At 47.5% G+C, this 14,349-nt stretch overlaps 1 protein-coding gene across 1 annotated transcript in view; it reads right to left on the bottom strand.

Annotated features, from left to right (window-relative positions):
- MAP1B (microtubule associated protein 1B) overlaps positions 1 to 14,349 on the bottom strand; it is a 90,183-nt gene that overhangs the window by 5,520 nt on the left and 70,314 nt on the right. Inside the window, exons 5-6 of the mRNA XM_058558781.1 lie at positions 3,264 to 9,777; positions 140 to 378 (exon numbers count right to left, since the gene is read on the bottom strand). Of these exons, the coding sequence (XP_058414764.1) occupies positions 140 to 378; positions 3,264 to 9,777 (6,753 nt within the window). The remainder of the gene's footprint in view (positions 1 to 139; positions 379 to 3,263; positions 9,778 to 14,349) is intronic.

Here is a 14,349-nt window from a genome sequence, read left to right as displayed (position 1 = left end):
GGGATATTTCACGTGTGACAGACCCTTGGAGCACCTCATGTGGATCCACAATCATAACAGTGCCTCCTTAAACGCGATTCCTTCCCTCTGCCTGGACACGGCTCCGCGTGCAGTGCAGACACTGGCCTGGAGCTCTTACCTGCATGTTGCTGCCCCACTGGGCCTTCCCTTCCAACAAGGCGTCCAGGACCGCCCGGCTGGGCTCCTCGGCAGCGGGGTCATTCCCACTCACCACGTAGTAGGACGACCTCACTCTCTTGAAAAATTCGACATCAACATTCTTACTGTTGCTGTGGTTGGGAATATAGCAGAGGTCCAAGTACACAGGGGGACCCGGGGGCACAGCAGAGGGCTTCGCCGTCTTGGTGGTCCCTGGTCCTTTGGTAAATAAACAAAAGCAAAGAAAGCCAGGGTCACAGGAATGCGAAGAGACCCATCTGTCCAGTACACTTTCCCTGCTCGTGCACAAGAAGGTCCTCTAGGACACGCAGAGGAGGGACTGGGCACTTCCCTCTGGCCATCTGCGGAAACATAACATGGTCATTCACCATCTCAACAGGAGAAATCAAGAATGGGCTGGTCTCCCTTTGGGGACAACCCATTCAGAACTAGGAAGTGTTTCAAGGCCCTCCCAAAAGATGGAACTAGACAGTAGGGCTCTTCCTAAAAGGGCTACTAATGTGCACCTTAATTTGAAAGGTGATCTGAGAAACATTTTACAAGACAAAGGAAGTATCTGCATTTGGTAAACCATAGTTAAGCAGTCAGTAATCCATGTTAGGATCCCATTTGAGAGCACTTTTGCCCACAGCTGAACATTATACTCTAACATTTGACCTGGTAAATGGTCAGATCTTAACTTCACCTGATTTCCAAGGCCCTCAGCTCCTTAACCTCATTCATAAACTGATGAAATGCTGTATTCTCTCCTTCGCACAGAACTCTAAAACGTGTGAGGTCTCTCCCTAGACAAGGCTGGACACCAAACTTTGGCAAGAGGAAGGTTCAAAATGACCAGGCTTTCTCTAGCCAATCAGGACATAGCAGACTGGGGAAAGGGGCAGCAGAAATTGCCAGTCTCAATCAGAAAGTCTGGGCAAAGGAGATTCAAATTAACTCCAAAGTGTCCTGGCACATTGCTTGGTGAGCAGGCTTTCTGACTTGTTCTACTTAGAAGGTTTAAACTTCTGAAACATTGAGGGAACTGGCATTCCAAGGCAGTGGTTCTTCACCCCGGCTGCATGATTGAATCAGCCTGCTTAACAGTGACGCCCAGGCTCCACACCCCAGAGCCCACCTTGACCGGGCTGGGGTAGGGCTCTGGCACAAGCATCTTTTAAAAGCACCCCAGAAGATTCTAATGGGAGCTGGTTTGAGACCACTGCTGGAAAGCCATTTAAAATATCAGCTGGACCCTATATACTTAATCCTCTTTCCTTTCTCCACAGGATGTTTAAACACTGTCATCACAGAGTCAAAACCACCAATGAAGTCCATCAATTGTCCAGTTTTATTTTCGGGGGAGTCGGGGGGAGGGGTGAGAATCAGCCAAGCTGATATTCAGGTAGACTGACTCATTTTATGAATAGATTAACCAGCCATTTTAATGAATCTGGGTTGAAAGCCCTCAAAATATCTGTGTGTAGGGCTCCCAAAGAATTCTGACTTGTAGCATGTTTGCGACTTACCTTTCTTCTAATGATTAAAAATCTCTGCAATTTTCCCTTGCACCCAAAATCACTCCCATGCGCACCAAATGAACGTTGCTCACAGAACCACAAGCTAGGGAACTGACACGAGTCGATTAATTATGAAAAATCAATCAATAGTGCAATTTTGTCTTTTTAGAAACCTATTGGAAAAGCATCTTCAAAGTAAATTCAAATCCACTCATCTTTATTACTTTGCCTTAAAATTTTCTCTTTAAATGACACAAAATGTTTTAAAAAATTGTGTGGGCTAGCATATATATTTGGCAAGTTTGGTGGCAAATTTCAGTTGGTTTTTATCTGTTGGGATGATTTCATGTTTTCTCCTAAAGGCAGGTCAGTTGTAACTCTTTCAGACCGGGGGGTTAATTATCTGTTGGTTTTCCATTAATTCTAAGCATGAATGAATTCAGTTTGTCTTCCACATGCGTGTAAAAAGGGGAAATCTGAGGAGAGTCAAGTCTTAAAATTGATGCTCCATGTTGCTTCAAGTAAAAATTTGCAGCTGTAACTAATACTTCCTAAAATGTATGGAATTTGAGAGTCCCAAAGGTTCATCTATCAGATTTTCCCTAATAAATCAAGGAAATGTTATTGAAATTAGCTTTTGCTTTACACATTTGGGCAAGTTTACATTACTTTGTAACACAACATAACCTGAATAACTATGTAAAGCAAATAAGATGTATTCATGCAAATCCCTGTGATTGGTTTGAAGCAACAGGATGAAGCTGGGCCATCAGAGACGTGTTCCATCAAAAACCCAGGGCACTTCTGAGAACCTGATAAACCTGGGAATCAGGGCCAAAAGGGGAATGCTCGCAGTCAGGGACATCTGCTGCTGCCAAGTGGACTTTCCACCTGAAGCAGAATTCTGCGTCTCCATCAGTGAGGCAGGGGCCAGAGTGGGACAAGAGCCTCCCGTGCTTTCTTCTTGATTTGTACTGGGCACCCGCTGGTCAACTGAAATGACGGTCTGTGTTGGCTGATAAGAAACCACAGCACTGCCTTTAATGGGGATGCATCTCCAGTCTGGTGACTTTTTTTAATTAAAAATTTTATAATTTTTAATTTTAAAATGTTTTATTTAAAAAGAATTTTATAAAAGAAATGGAACCTAAATCTGGGGCCTACACTAGTCATTCCAGGCTTCTCTTGGAACTCTGGTTCTCCCTAGGCCTTGGGGAGCTGGCCTTTGTCGCCTCAGCTTGATTCTGGGGCCAGTGTAGCTAAAGCGAGCACCAACACAGTCTTCCAGAGGAGCCTGGTTCTGAAGATTCAGAACAAGGCTGTGGTTGCTGTGCCGCAGAATGGAGCAGACCCAGGAGTGGCCTCTGGGGAATCAGAGCTGCTTGGGGCCATATGCTGAGCTATCCCCAAGCCCAAGGGCCACGTGAGATCTGAACCTTTTGGCAGAAAAGAATAGTACAGGGGAGAGAGGGCACCGAGCTGTGCTCTCTCATTGCCCAGCACAAGGTTGAGTGGAAGTTCAGAGGCTCCAGGTAAAAGCAGCATCGTCGCGGCCCGTATCGGGAGGCCGGCCCTGCCACCTACCTGCTGTCGCGGTCTTCACCGATTTGGACGTGGAGGCATTGGCAGCATTCTTGGTCTCCTTGTCTTTCTCTTCCCCACGTGCAGCTTTGACCTCGGGAGTGGGGGTGGTTTTTGTGGCCTTTTCCACAGATTCCTTCTTCTTGGGAGACGCCACCCTGGACGCCTTCTCTGAGGCCTCCTTCAAGCCTGCTGGCTTTGGTGAAGCTGCAGAGGGCTTGGACTTCCCGTCAGCCTTCTTGACAGGTGATGACGACTTGGTCTTTGTGCCTGGCTTTTTGGTTTTGGTCTTCTCTTTCAGGTCCTTCTTCAGAGCTTTGCCCAGGTTCTGCTCAATGGCCAAGGCCTCCGGGTCCATCATGGACACGTCAGGGTGGCGTGGAGAAGGGCTGCGGTCCTGCAGGGGGGCCGGAGGTGGGTCCATGTGCTTGTACGTGACGGTTTTGTCTGTGGGGATGGTTTCCGATTCATCTTCAGAGTCGATATTTGCATCAGCTGTGATGGAGGGGCACTCTTCAGTCTCTGGGGGGACATCAGAGTCGGTCTGGGATGGGGCCGACTCGCTGACTGAGGTGGGAGGGGTTTCATCACATTGTCGCCCCTGTGGCTTTCCTCCTGGAGGTGGTGGGGCTCCCCCTGATTGGGTGAGGGGCTTCTCCGACTCTTCAGTTGGCTCTTCACTGGCAAACCACTCGAGAGGATTGGGATTAATGAAGGAGGGTGACAGCTCTGTCTTAGGGTGCTTGTATTCACAGGAGGACACAAGGCATAAGTCCACATCCTGGCGAGCCTCTGAGGGGGACTTCTTTTCTGCAGTGTAGCACTGCTCTGAAGTCTCATAGGAGTATGTAGACGCCTGGGGGGTTCTAGCGATTTTCTCTGCAGTCTCGTAACCGTACGCGGAAGTATCAGGGGTTCGTGCAGCTGCAGTAGATGTCTCATAGGAATAACTTTCAGACTCACGGAAACTGGCAGTTTTCTCTGTGGTCTCATAAGAGTAGCTGGAATCCGCAAGTGTGTGGCCGCCATCTTCAGAGTCATCATAGCCATTGCTGATGTCATCCAGGAGCCTTCTAGACCTCTCGGTCTTTTCATAGCTGTAACCACTCACTTCAGGGGTCCTTATCGTCTTCTCACTTATCTCATATGAGTACCCACCCTCTTCGGGGGTCCGTGTGGTCTTTTCAGTAATTTCATAGGCATAGCCACCGTCTTCAGGACTCTTGGTGGTTTTCTCAATGGTCTCATAGGGATAGCCGCTGTCACATGGAGATTCAGAGGTTATATCTGTCTTCTCATAATAATAGCCACTCACATCTGGGGTCCGGGTGGTTTTCTCATAAGACTCATAGTCGTAACCTTCTTCATCTGGGGAGCTGGTTGTTTTCTCGGGCTTTTGATAGGCATAGCTGAAGTCACCAGGGGTCTTCCCTCCACTGTCCTTCTCCATGCCCGATGTGGTCAAATCTCTAGTCAAGGCTAGATGGTGTTGCATTGTATCAAATAACATCGAGGCACGGAAGCCATAGGGCTCTGTGGATGCTGCATCCGTTGGTGGAGGAGAGGGAGTGTGGCAAGCTGCTATGCTCTCTTTGACTGCAGAGGTAGAATCTGAAAAACTAGGTGAATATAAAGGAGAGGACTCTCTTGGGGTGAGTGGAGAAATATCAGATTTAGGGGAGAGCTTCTCTCCTTCCAGACTTGGCACTTTTTCAGAGGTGAGCGAGGCATATAAGGATATATCTCTGGGAGGAACGACATCGGATAGAGTATCTTCCTGGAGAGGAGAAGCTATCTGAGAAGGGGTGTGTGCAGAAGAGGTGGATGGGGAGGCCTCGACCTGAGATACTGAGATGAGCTCAGAAAGATCATTATCTTGGGTGTAGGACGGCTCCTCCGTCGGTGGGATCTTGTGTGATAAACTCGAGTCCTGCATGTCAGAAGGACTGTAGTCCACCTCAGTTGGCCCATTTTCAGTGATGTGAAGCATACCTGCACCCACTGTAGGGTGATCTGGAGACTGTCGACTGAAGTCCATAGCAAGGGAGTGCTCAGGGGATTCTTGGCCAAATTCAATAGACATCGAGGATTGTTCAGATCTGTGATCTTGAACTGGTGTCCTGGATTTGGCTGTTTTAGGGGAGAAGTCCGGTGGAGAAATTGACATTGGTCTCGGGCATTCTTCTTTAGATGGAGACATTTCTGTTTCCTGGAAAGTGGTAGGCGTTTGCACGACAGACACTGAAAGGGAGTCGTCTACTTCTGTGGAATGTGGGGAGCCAACCTCAGCATGCAGAGAAGGAGACACGTCATCTGTTGTTGGCTCTGGAAATGAGCTGGTAGCCACGGAAGCTGTGGAGACTGAGGCCACACCCTCCATGTGAGAGTATGTGTCTTCCGCTACACCCTCATCAACGGGAGTAGCTGACTTGTCTGAGACAGTGCCTTCAGAAATGGACATCTTAGTGTCTTCTTTAAAAGATCCAAACTGACTGACATCTATTTGTGTAGGAGAAACATCTCCTCCTAACTTCCTTTCATCTAAGGCCAGTCCTGATTGAGAACTCATGGCTTCAACATCGTCAGTTTTCTTTTCTTGACCAAAGTCTTCCTTTATTGGTATAAAGTCCATGCTTTTCCCTTCCTGTTTGTCTTGGAAGAGACCAGTGGAAGTCATGTCAGAAACTGGACTTATTTGGTCTGGAAAGCCTTCTTTTCCATTCTTTCCTTCAAAGGGGCTTTCGGTACCTCTACCAAGAGCCTTGTCGTCAGCACTTAGAAAACTGTCATATGCAGACTCAGATCCAATTAGGGGAGGGCTCCGTAAAGGAGACAGAACTTTTTCAATAGGAGACTCCGAGTCAGGCACAGGTTCATCCATGGGGCTTATGGAAGCCCTGTCACTCTCATCTTTGGCTTCACTGAATTCAAAACTCACCGGAACTGCTGCTGGTTTTTCGATGACTTCTGTGGGGAGGTGACTAGATTTCTCGTCGGTGGGAGACTGGTAGTAAGGTGTGTGGCCAGCACTGCCAGTCACAGACTGAGATGGAGACACCACTTCCAGGGTCTTATCCTCAGGACTAGCACAATGTTCTTCAACTACTTCTTGGGTCACTTCAGGAGACACTGGGACTGCTTCTGCCTCTGCTGAGACTTTAATCTCATTGGGCGTCAGAGAAAAGTTCACACTACGTTCACCCAGGGGAGTCTTTTCTATGGGTGATGGCGGAGATGGACTCAGCGATGGGCTCTTGGGTGGACTGAGCTTTTCATCTGGAACTGCTGAGACGGTGTCTTTGATCTCCAGCGTGGCACTGGCTTTCATGTCCTTCTCTTCAGAGCAGTAAGCATCACGAAGAGCTGATTTGATAAATTTGTCCTCCTCCATGGATGAGGGTGGTGAGATGGTGGAGGCTGATGCATTGTAATCCTTCCCATCAGTGGCATCTGTTTTTGACCCTTCGGATAATCCGTTGAGTGATGTAGCAGCAGGTTTGGAGTATTCCTGAGAATACAGTGAAGACTCAAATTTGGTGATGTTTACAAATTCTTGAGATGGGGACTCTGTCTCTTCATTGTTGGTCTCATCACTCATCACATCACGAGGAGTAGACATCTCATCCATTGGGGTGGGCTCACTGGATATCTCAATGGTGGACTGAGTGTAGCCAGAGGTGGCAGTGAATTCTTCAGGCTGGTCTTCTCGATTCTCCTCATCAGAAGCGGTGGCCTCACTCTCCGAGCCTCCAGGTAAAGTCTCATCATGAATTGAAGATGCAGGTTCTTGGACAGGAGACTGGGCTCCCAGTTGCTTGGTTGAGGTGGTAAGGAATCCATACTGATCCTCGGCACCACCAGCCTCCGCAGCCTTGTCAACCACAGCCATCACATAATCTTCAGCTTCAACTTTTTCAGGCTCATATTCCTCCTCTCTGGCGTCCTCGGCTTTGTCCTCCTCATCAGCCTCCTCTTCAGATTGTTCAGCTTCCCCTTTCTCCACGGCCTCGTCCATGTCTTCTTCTGCTCGCTCATCACCACTGGCCACAGACTCCCTCTTCTCCCTGATGTGCACGTCTGCCTCAGCCTTCGTGCTCTCCTCCTCCTCCACGGGGCTGTGCTTGGACACGCTCACACACACGGCTTCTTCACCCTCCTCTTCTGGCTCCTCAGCCTCCTCAGTTTCTGCCTTCTCTTCATAGTCTCCAGCCTCCGAGGATTCTTCAAAACCTGCTCCTTCGTCTTCAAATTTTTCAGTGTCCTCCACCCCCTGCTTCTCAACTGGCTCCAGCTCCTCGGGGGTTTGCTCACATTCCCCCTCCCCTTCAGTGGTGGTGATTCCCTCATCCGGGGACTCAGCAGGACCTTTGATGACGTCTGTCTCTTTTTGGATGACATAGGCTTCCACCGGCTCGGTCTCCTTCAGCTTCTCTTCATCTTCGATCAGCTCCAGCTGAGGCTTGATGTCTTTTGCTACGTCGACCTCTTCAGCCTTTAACTCTTCAAAGTCCTTGGTCAGATCCTCGGGGGAAGACATAAGGGACCTCTCAGCTTCGAGCTCTTTGGCAGGACCAGTGGTCGCTATTCCAGCTGCCGCCGCCACGGCCGCTGCAGTGGCCACAGGGCCGACGGCGGCCACTGCAGCCTCTGCTGCCTTGCCCTCCTTCTTAACCACTTTAATTTTCCCCTTCTCCTTTGGCTTGGGGGCAGCAACGGACTCTTTCTTGGCGGGCTCTTCCTTCTTGGGTACTTTTGGTTTTAATGCAGCGGGTGGCTTTTTTGCTTCAGGTAGAGGAGTCGATGATTTCTTTGCATCTTTAGGAAGTTTCTTAATTTCTTTTTTGGGCTCCTTTTCTTCCTTTTTAATTTCCTTCTTTTCTTCCTTCTTAACCTCTTTCTTGGCTTCCTTCAGTGGGGTTTCTTTCTTAACCTCTTTCTTGGCTTCTTTTTTCTCCTCTTTCTTGACTTCCTTTTTGACTTCCTTTTTCCCCTCTTCCTTTTTTGGCTTTTCCTCCTTCTTGATGGGGGTTTTGTCCTCCTTCTTAGCCACTTCTTTCTTTGGCTTTTCCTTCTCCTCTTTCTTTTCTTCAGTTTTGGCCTTGGTTTCCTTTTTCACCGTCTTCTCCTTGGCGGCTTTGGGTTTGACATCTGCGCCTTGCTTTTCAGGCCCCTCGGCCTTCACGGGAGGCAGCTCCTCTTTACTGGGCACTTCCTTTTCAGCCACTGGAGGTTTGGTCTCTGCTTTTACTGGCTTGTCTTTTTTCACTGTTACCTTTTCTTTGCTTTCAACTTTGGGTGGCTTTTCCACATGATTAGCTTTTGTGACATCAGAGGTTTCTTCTTTAGACTCCTTTCGCACAGGTTTGCTGGGAACTGGTTTTGTGGCTGGCTTCAGACTTTCTCGGCTATCAGCCCTCTGTTTCAGTTTTACTTGTTTCACGGTAGCAGTGGCCACCTGGCCAGTTAGATCCTTCTGGGTGGCCAGCGGCTGTTTCAGGAAGTCTAAATGTTTGAGCTTTTCCAGTCCTTCCAGGATATTGTACTGGGTGCTGTTGCCAGGAAACAGGACTCGGATGATTTTCTCCGCAGGGTTGGCTGGGTGCCACACGATCAAGGATGAGACTGAAGTTAGGCAGGAAATCGGAATATCTATCTCTTGACCATTAGGCAGGGTTAGCTCAGCTTTGTCTTTGTTGGTGCCAGTCCACTGCTGCATAAAATATTGCATTTCCTTGCTGTTCTTGACTGGGTTAAGCACATACATCTCAAGTTTGCCAACTCCCATTTTCTGGAAAAGAATGACAGGATCAATGGTATTGCCTACGCTTCTGAATAGAGGCTCTGGCTTCATAGACAATTTGTTTAGGTACTGGAGAGTGAAGCAGGCTTCTTCTGTGCTTCTCTTCATCTTGATGTTTGGATCTGGGGTTTTCAGATTTTCAGGTACATTGAGAAATACAACTCCTAAGTCAGGAGAGATGAGGTTTTTCATCCAGTCACTATTTGTGGTGGAGCCCTGGGACTGTTCTTCCTCGAGCTCTGCAATTTTCCGCTGTAGCATGCTGTTTATTCCAGGCAAATTGTCATCCCCAATGTGGGTGAGCAGGATGGAGTCCACTCGGTCCAAGTGTCGGATGAGCTTCCAGAAGCAGGATTTCCTTTCTGATCCTCCATTGATGAGCATATTGAATCCATTCACTGCAAACAATGCAGAATCGCCCCTCCCTCCTGGGAAAATGTAACAGCAGGGCTTGGAGAGCTTTAGAAAGCCCCCTGATGTGGGAGGTTCTAGGATATCAAAGGGAGATGGGACTTCCACTGATTCTGAGAGATACTCGGTAAACTCGGAAAGTCCTTCCATTTCTGGCAATATAGAAGCTGAGTTGAGTTTAATATTGATGAAGTCTTGGAGGTTGTGTCTGTCAAGATTGGAGTTCTTCCAGTCCCCTTCTTCGGGACAGAACAGGGTTAAGCTGGCTTTGTTGGCAGGATGGGTGGTACTCAGTAATTCTCCAATCTGGGATTTAAAAACAATAAGAAGGAAAGAAGGAAAAAGTTTAAGTGACTGTCATCACTGATCATCACCTCCATTTATCACTAGGTGTTGTTATAGGATCACTGGGTGCACATGGGGCTGGTTTCTAAGATGCTGGTTGGGTAAATGCTGAAATATTTCCATCCTGGTAGGTGAACAGCCTCTGTCCTGACCTGTCTACTGCTCCCTTCTGCCTCAAGCACCCCTGCCCACCAGCACCTCCCTGACACCCCTCCACCATCTGTTCTTGCCCAGCAGGGGAACTCCAGCACTCTGCTCCAGTTCTAAGACCAGTGACCATCTGGATGACCAGTGCCTGTGCCACAGTGGTTATGAAACACTTTGGATATCACCCCTGGGTACTGGCCATGCAAAAATGCCCTTTAAAAAATATTAAATTGTCACTGGGAAAAGCTACGTGAGTCATTTCACCACTGATATAAAATGTTTTCCTTTATTCCACTGGGCCTGGCAAAAAGGCCTGATGGACACATTAAAGGGATTTAGATAGAGCATGTGTCGTCTACTTTTAGATTTTGATAGGAACAAAAGAAAAAGTTTGGTGTGTTTTTTCCCCCTTGGAGACAGGAAGCCACAGCATGCACATTACTATAAGAAATTACTGGTTCTGGCATCAATTCACACTATTTAAAGCATGAGTGGTTCATCCAGCAGTTTCTCTGCAAATACAAATACTTGATTGAAGCCATGATGATTAAAGCAATTAGGTAATTATATGAACAGGCAGCCAGACTGCCCCCACGTGCTCACGTTTAACCCAAGGTGAGACGTTCTGCTCTCTCATAGCTCCTGTTCTTTTCAGGGCAAGCTGGGTGTGAGTGGCTAAGATCACATTTGGCTCAAAAGTTTTTAACACGTTGTTTAGTACCATAGGGTGGGAATGCTGAAGAGCAAATCAGACCAAAACAGAGACTGTGGTTTAATGAAAATGAGCTTTTCCTTCTCCCTCCATATCATGGCCATTTGTTTCATGGTCTTAGTTAGTAAACAGTGAGGGAGGACCATGCCATCAACTCCAGTCTTCTTTCCACTGCAGCAAGGCTCAGAAATCAGCCCAGAGTTTCAAGTGAAAAGAGCTCTGTGTCCCTGACAGCAAATGATGAAAGGGCAAAGCAAAGATTCCACTTGGTCCAGGCATCCCTGAGCCAGCAGGTCTGAACTCGCACCTTCTGCTGTTAGAGAGGCTTCCTCCGTCTCATACAACCTCCGGGATACTAACATCCTGAGGGCTACCAGTGTGTGTATGTGTAGAAGGGTAATTTATAGACTCTGATTTTTCTGCATTAGAGTGCAGTAACATAGCCATTTTTTGCTTTGTTAGCCTATTTGTCCTACATTTTATGTGAAGGGTCACAAAATAGCAAAAGAACAAGTCTCTGACTTTGCTGTTTTCCTCTGACTTAACTTGACAGTCTCCTACAAGAGGGATAAGAATCAACTATTTGGAAACTAAGAAAACTGAAAAAGCAAATGGTAACCATCCTTGGGGGAGTCTTTGCTCAAATTATTTATTGACCAAAGCAAAAAGGAACACCAAATGAGGTTTCCGGTCCAATAATGAGCATAGACCCTCATCACCATCACTATAGCAAGCAGGGTTCTCTCCATCCCAATCCTCACATGGAGCTCATGCAAACCATTCATGATTTATAATACATTTATAATACATATAATACAGAGGGGAGACCTAGGACCACTCAAACTGCTGAACCTTTAGCAGTAAAATTTAAAATTAAGTTTGGCTCATTGTAATTTTTGAAATTCCACCCTAACTGAGGGGTGCGGCAGCTAAGGTCTGATCCAGCTGTGTGTAGGGGGCATTCCATCACCAGCTCTTTTTATGTGAAGTATGTCATTGCCAAGTTCAAGGAGAAGGTAAAAAGACCCGAGGAATCCTCCCTCCTTTCCATCTTTTCGTCTCTACCCAGCGAGTTCCCAGAAACTAAGGAAATGACCCCAAAAGAAAAGAAGGCTGCACAGAATTCTGAGGAAGTCAAGGGTAGAGTGATAAACAGCAGAGAGGGCTGGGGAATGGAAAACCATGACATCCGAGGGGAGCAGAAAAGGTCAGCACTGCCGGAAGGTTTCTTCTCAGAGGGAAATCCAGTCCCTCCGGGAAGAAGCAGACCCTGGTGCAGGACGAGACGAGGGGAGAGAGCCCATCAGGAAGGAGCTGGTGGAATGGGGCAGGGAGGAGTGGGGAGAAAGCAGCCTTGGGGGTGCACAGCGGGAACGAGGCCCCATGTCCCCAGAGCCCGCTTCCAGACCTGCGCACCTGCACGCACACTGGAGGGTGAGGGCCTCGCGGCAAAGACTGGTCTCACAGCGCCCAGTGTGCCCAGAGGCACTCAGTCAATGCTTATTCAAGGAACGGAGGAGAGCAGGAGGGAGGAGCCAACAATGAGAGCAGTGCAAGAAAACCTCCAGCGAGGTCTTAGACTCTCAGGACACTGAGGCTTCCTCAGGACAAGTCTGGGAATCATCACCTCAGCAGATATGACAGCTCTTGGAGCCCATTACACTGCAAGTTCCTGGAGGGCAGGAAACGCATCTTCTGTCTCTGTATCATTGTTACCTTTGTTTCTCCAAGACATCTTCAGGCTCAATAGATGTTTGCTGAACTGCATTGAACTTGGCCAATTCGATGCATGCTGTCCTCCCACAGTGGACACGTGGCAAGTGACACGAGCCTGCTAATCCTTCTCAAGCACACTGATTGCCACCCTCCCCTTGTTCTTATAGAGATGGATGAGAGACACAACTGGAAGAAATATTGCTCCGGGCAAAGACAGTCTTTTTTGTTAATTACTGTTTCTAATTAAATGCAGGCATACTGGAAGAGGAAGGAAGATATGGGAAATAAATGACTTTACTGCAGATAATATTAATCAAATAAGATTTGAATTTCTAACCATGGTCTACTAACTACATTTCCTTTTTTGATTAGGTTACTTGCTTGGCTAATGAGGAAATAGAGTGGACAGCGTATCTCTGGGTTTTAGCAAGATGTTTAACAGGATCTCTGAACAGTGAGATAGCAGAATTAGGTGGATCTGTAGCCAGCCACATAAATCGTGCTGCTTAGTGTCAACCTGGAGGGAGGTTTACGATGGGTGGCCTCAGGGCTCATCTATGTCCTGTTGAGTATTGACTTGGATAAAAGTGGTGAAGACATGCTTATCCAATCTGTGGATGCCATGAAAATGGGAGGCATAGCAAAATGTGGCGAGGCAGAGTTCAGACATTTACAAAAGCTCTTGACATCGGAATGATGATGGCTAAGTCAACTCTAACAGGATGGCATTCTAAAGGGATAAATGTAGGGTCTGATAAACCAGCTGGGTAAAGTACAGGATTGGGAGATGTGGCTTAACAAGGATACCCATGGAAAAGACTCAGGGCTTTTAGTTGTCAGTCAGATGGATTTATCATAAAGCTAAAGGAGCTTAAACTTCAGGCCCCTCACTGGCATGGTCTCCTCCCACAGCTCTGTGCTTAACTGTGGATTCCTAATGTTGTTTCCTGTTTCTTAATGGGAGCCCCCAAATTACGTGAGCTACAGAGCTCCTCAAAGCCTGCATCTGCTCCCCGTTGACACTTAACTGTGGATGGTGATGGTCCAAAGTAACGTTTGGACTTATTTAATAGAAGATTGTACTGAAAACTACAGAACATGGACGTTCACCTGGTCAGTGACCCCTGGACTATGGTGTCCAGTGTGAGGCATGACATTTTAGAGAAACTGGACCAAAACCAAACAAACCAATTGGAATTGCTGGCTCCCTCTCTTGGCCTTAACCTCTAAAGGCTAGACATGGGCCCTTCCTCTTGGAATACGTTTCCCTCCCTAGATCACTGCATCTGTTTTCTCACCTGCTGATGGCTTCCACACTAAGGGCTCCAGCCCGACTCTGAGTCCCCTGAGCTCTAGACTCACATATCCCACTGTCTGATACCAGTTTAGCCAGGGCACTAAACACGACCGAGACTGAACTCCTGGATTCCCCCAGCCCAGCCCAGACCCTCCTCCTGCCAATGGAACAGGCCCGAATGACAGCAACCAGGGAATGTAGGAACTTTCAATATCTTGTCTTATGAAGAACAGTGGGTAAAGGGATCACATTCCTTCCTTTAAGATAAAATAAGACAAATAAGGGAAAACTTTCTAACAGAGAGACTGAAAAACGTCCCCAGGAGATGGTGATTTCACCATCCTTGGGTTTCAGGGAGGGATGGGTTAGCCAGATGACTGTTCTGGTTTTGCAGTTGATCTCCAATGACTAAGACTCCCAGAACCTGAAGCTCCAATGCACTGATAATTCTGTTTTTCAGTCCATTTATTTTTAGCTATTCTTGTTAAAAAAATGTATTGTTTTTTGTTTTTCCCAAATTGTGTTTCTGGTTTCTTTGGAATGACTAGTATGTATCAAGGACTGGATAAAAGGAACAAAGCTGGACACCAAATGGCCTTTGAGGTCCCCTGTTACTGAGCCACTCTGTGCTCAAACCCTGTCTCCATGGCAGCGGCAGGCA

Source organism: Diceros bicornis, chromosome 1, assembly GCF_020826845.1.
Source record: "Diceros bicornis minor isolate mBicDic1 chromosome 1, mDicBic1.mat.cur, whole genome shotgun sequence".
In the NCBI taxonomy this organism is placed as follows: Eukaryota; Metazoa; Chordata; class Mammalia; order Perissodactyla; family Rhinocerotidae; genus Diceros; species Diceros bicornis.
The sequence above is the reverse complement of the archived record's forward strand: the minus strand, read 5'-3'. Positions and strand labels throughout refer to the sequence as shown.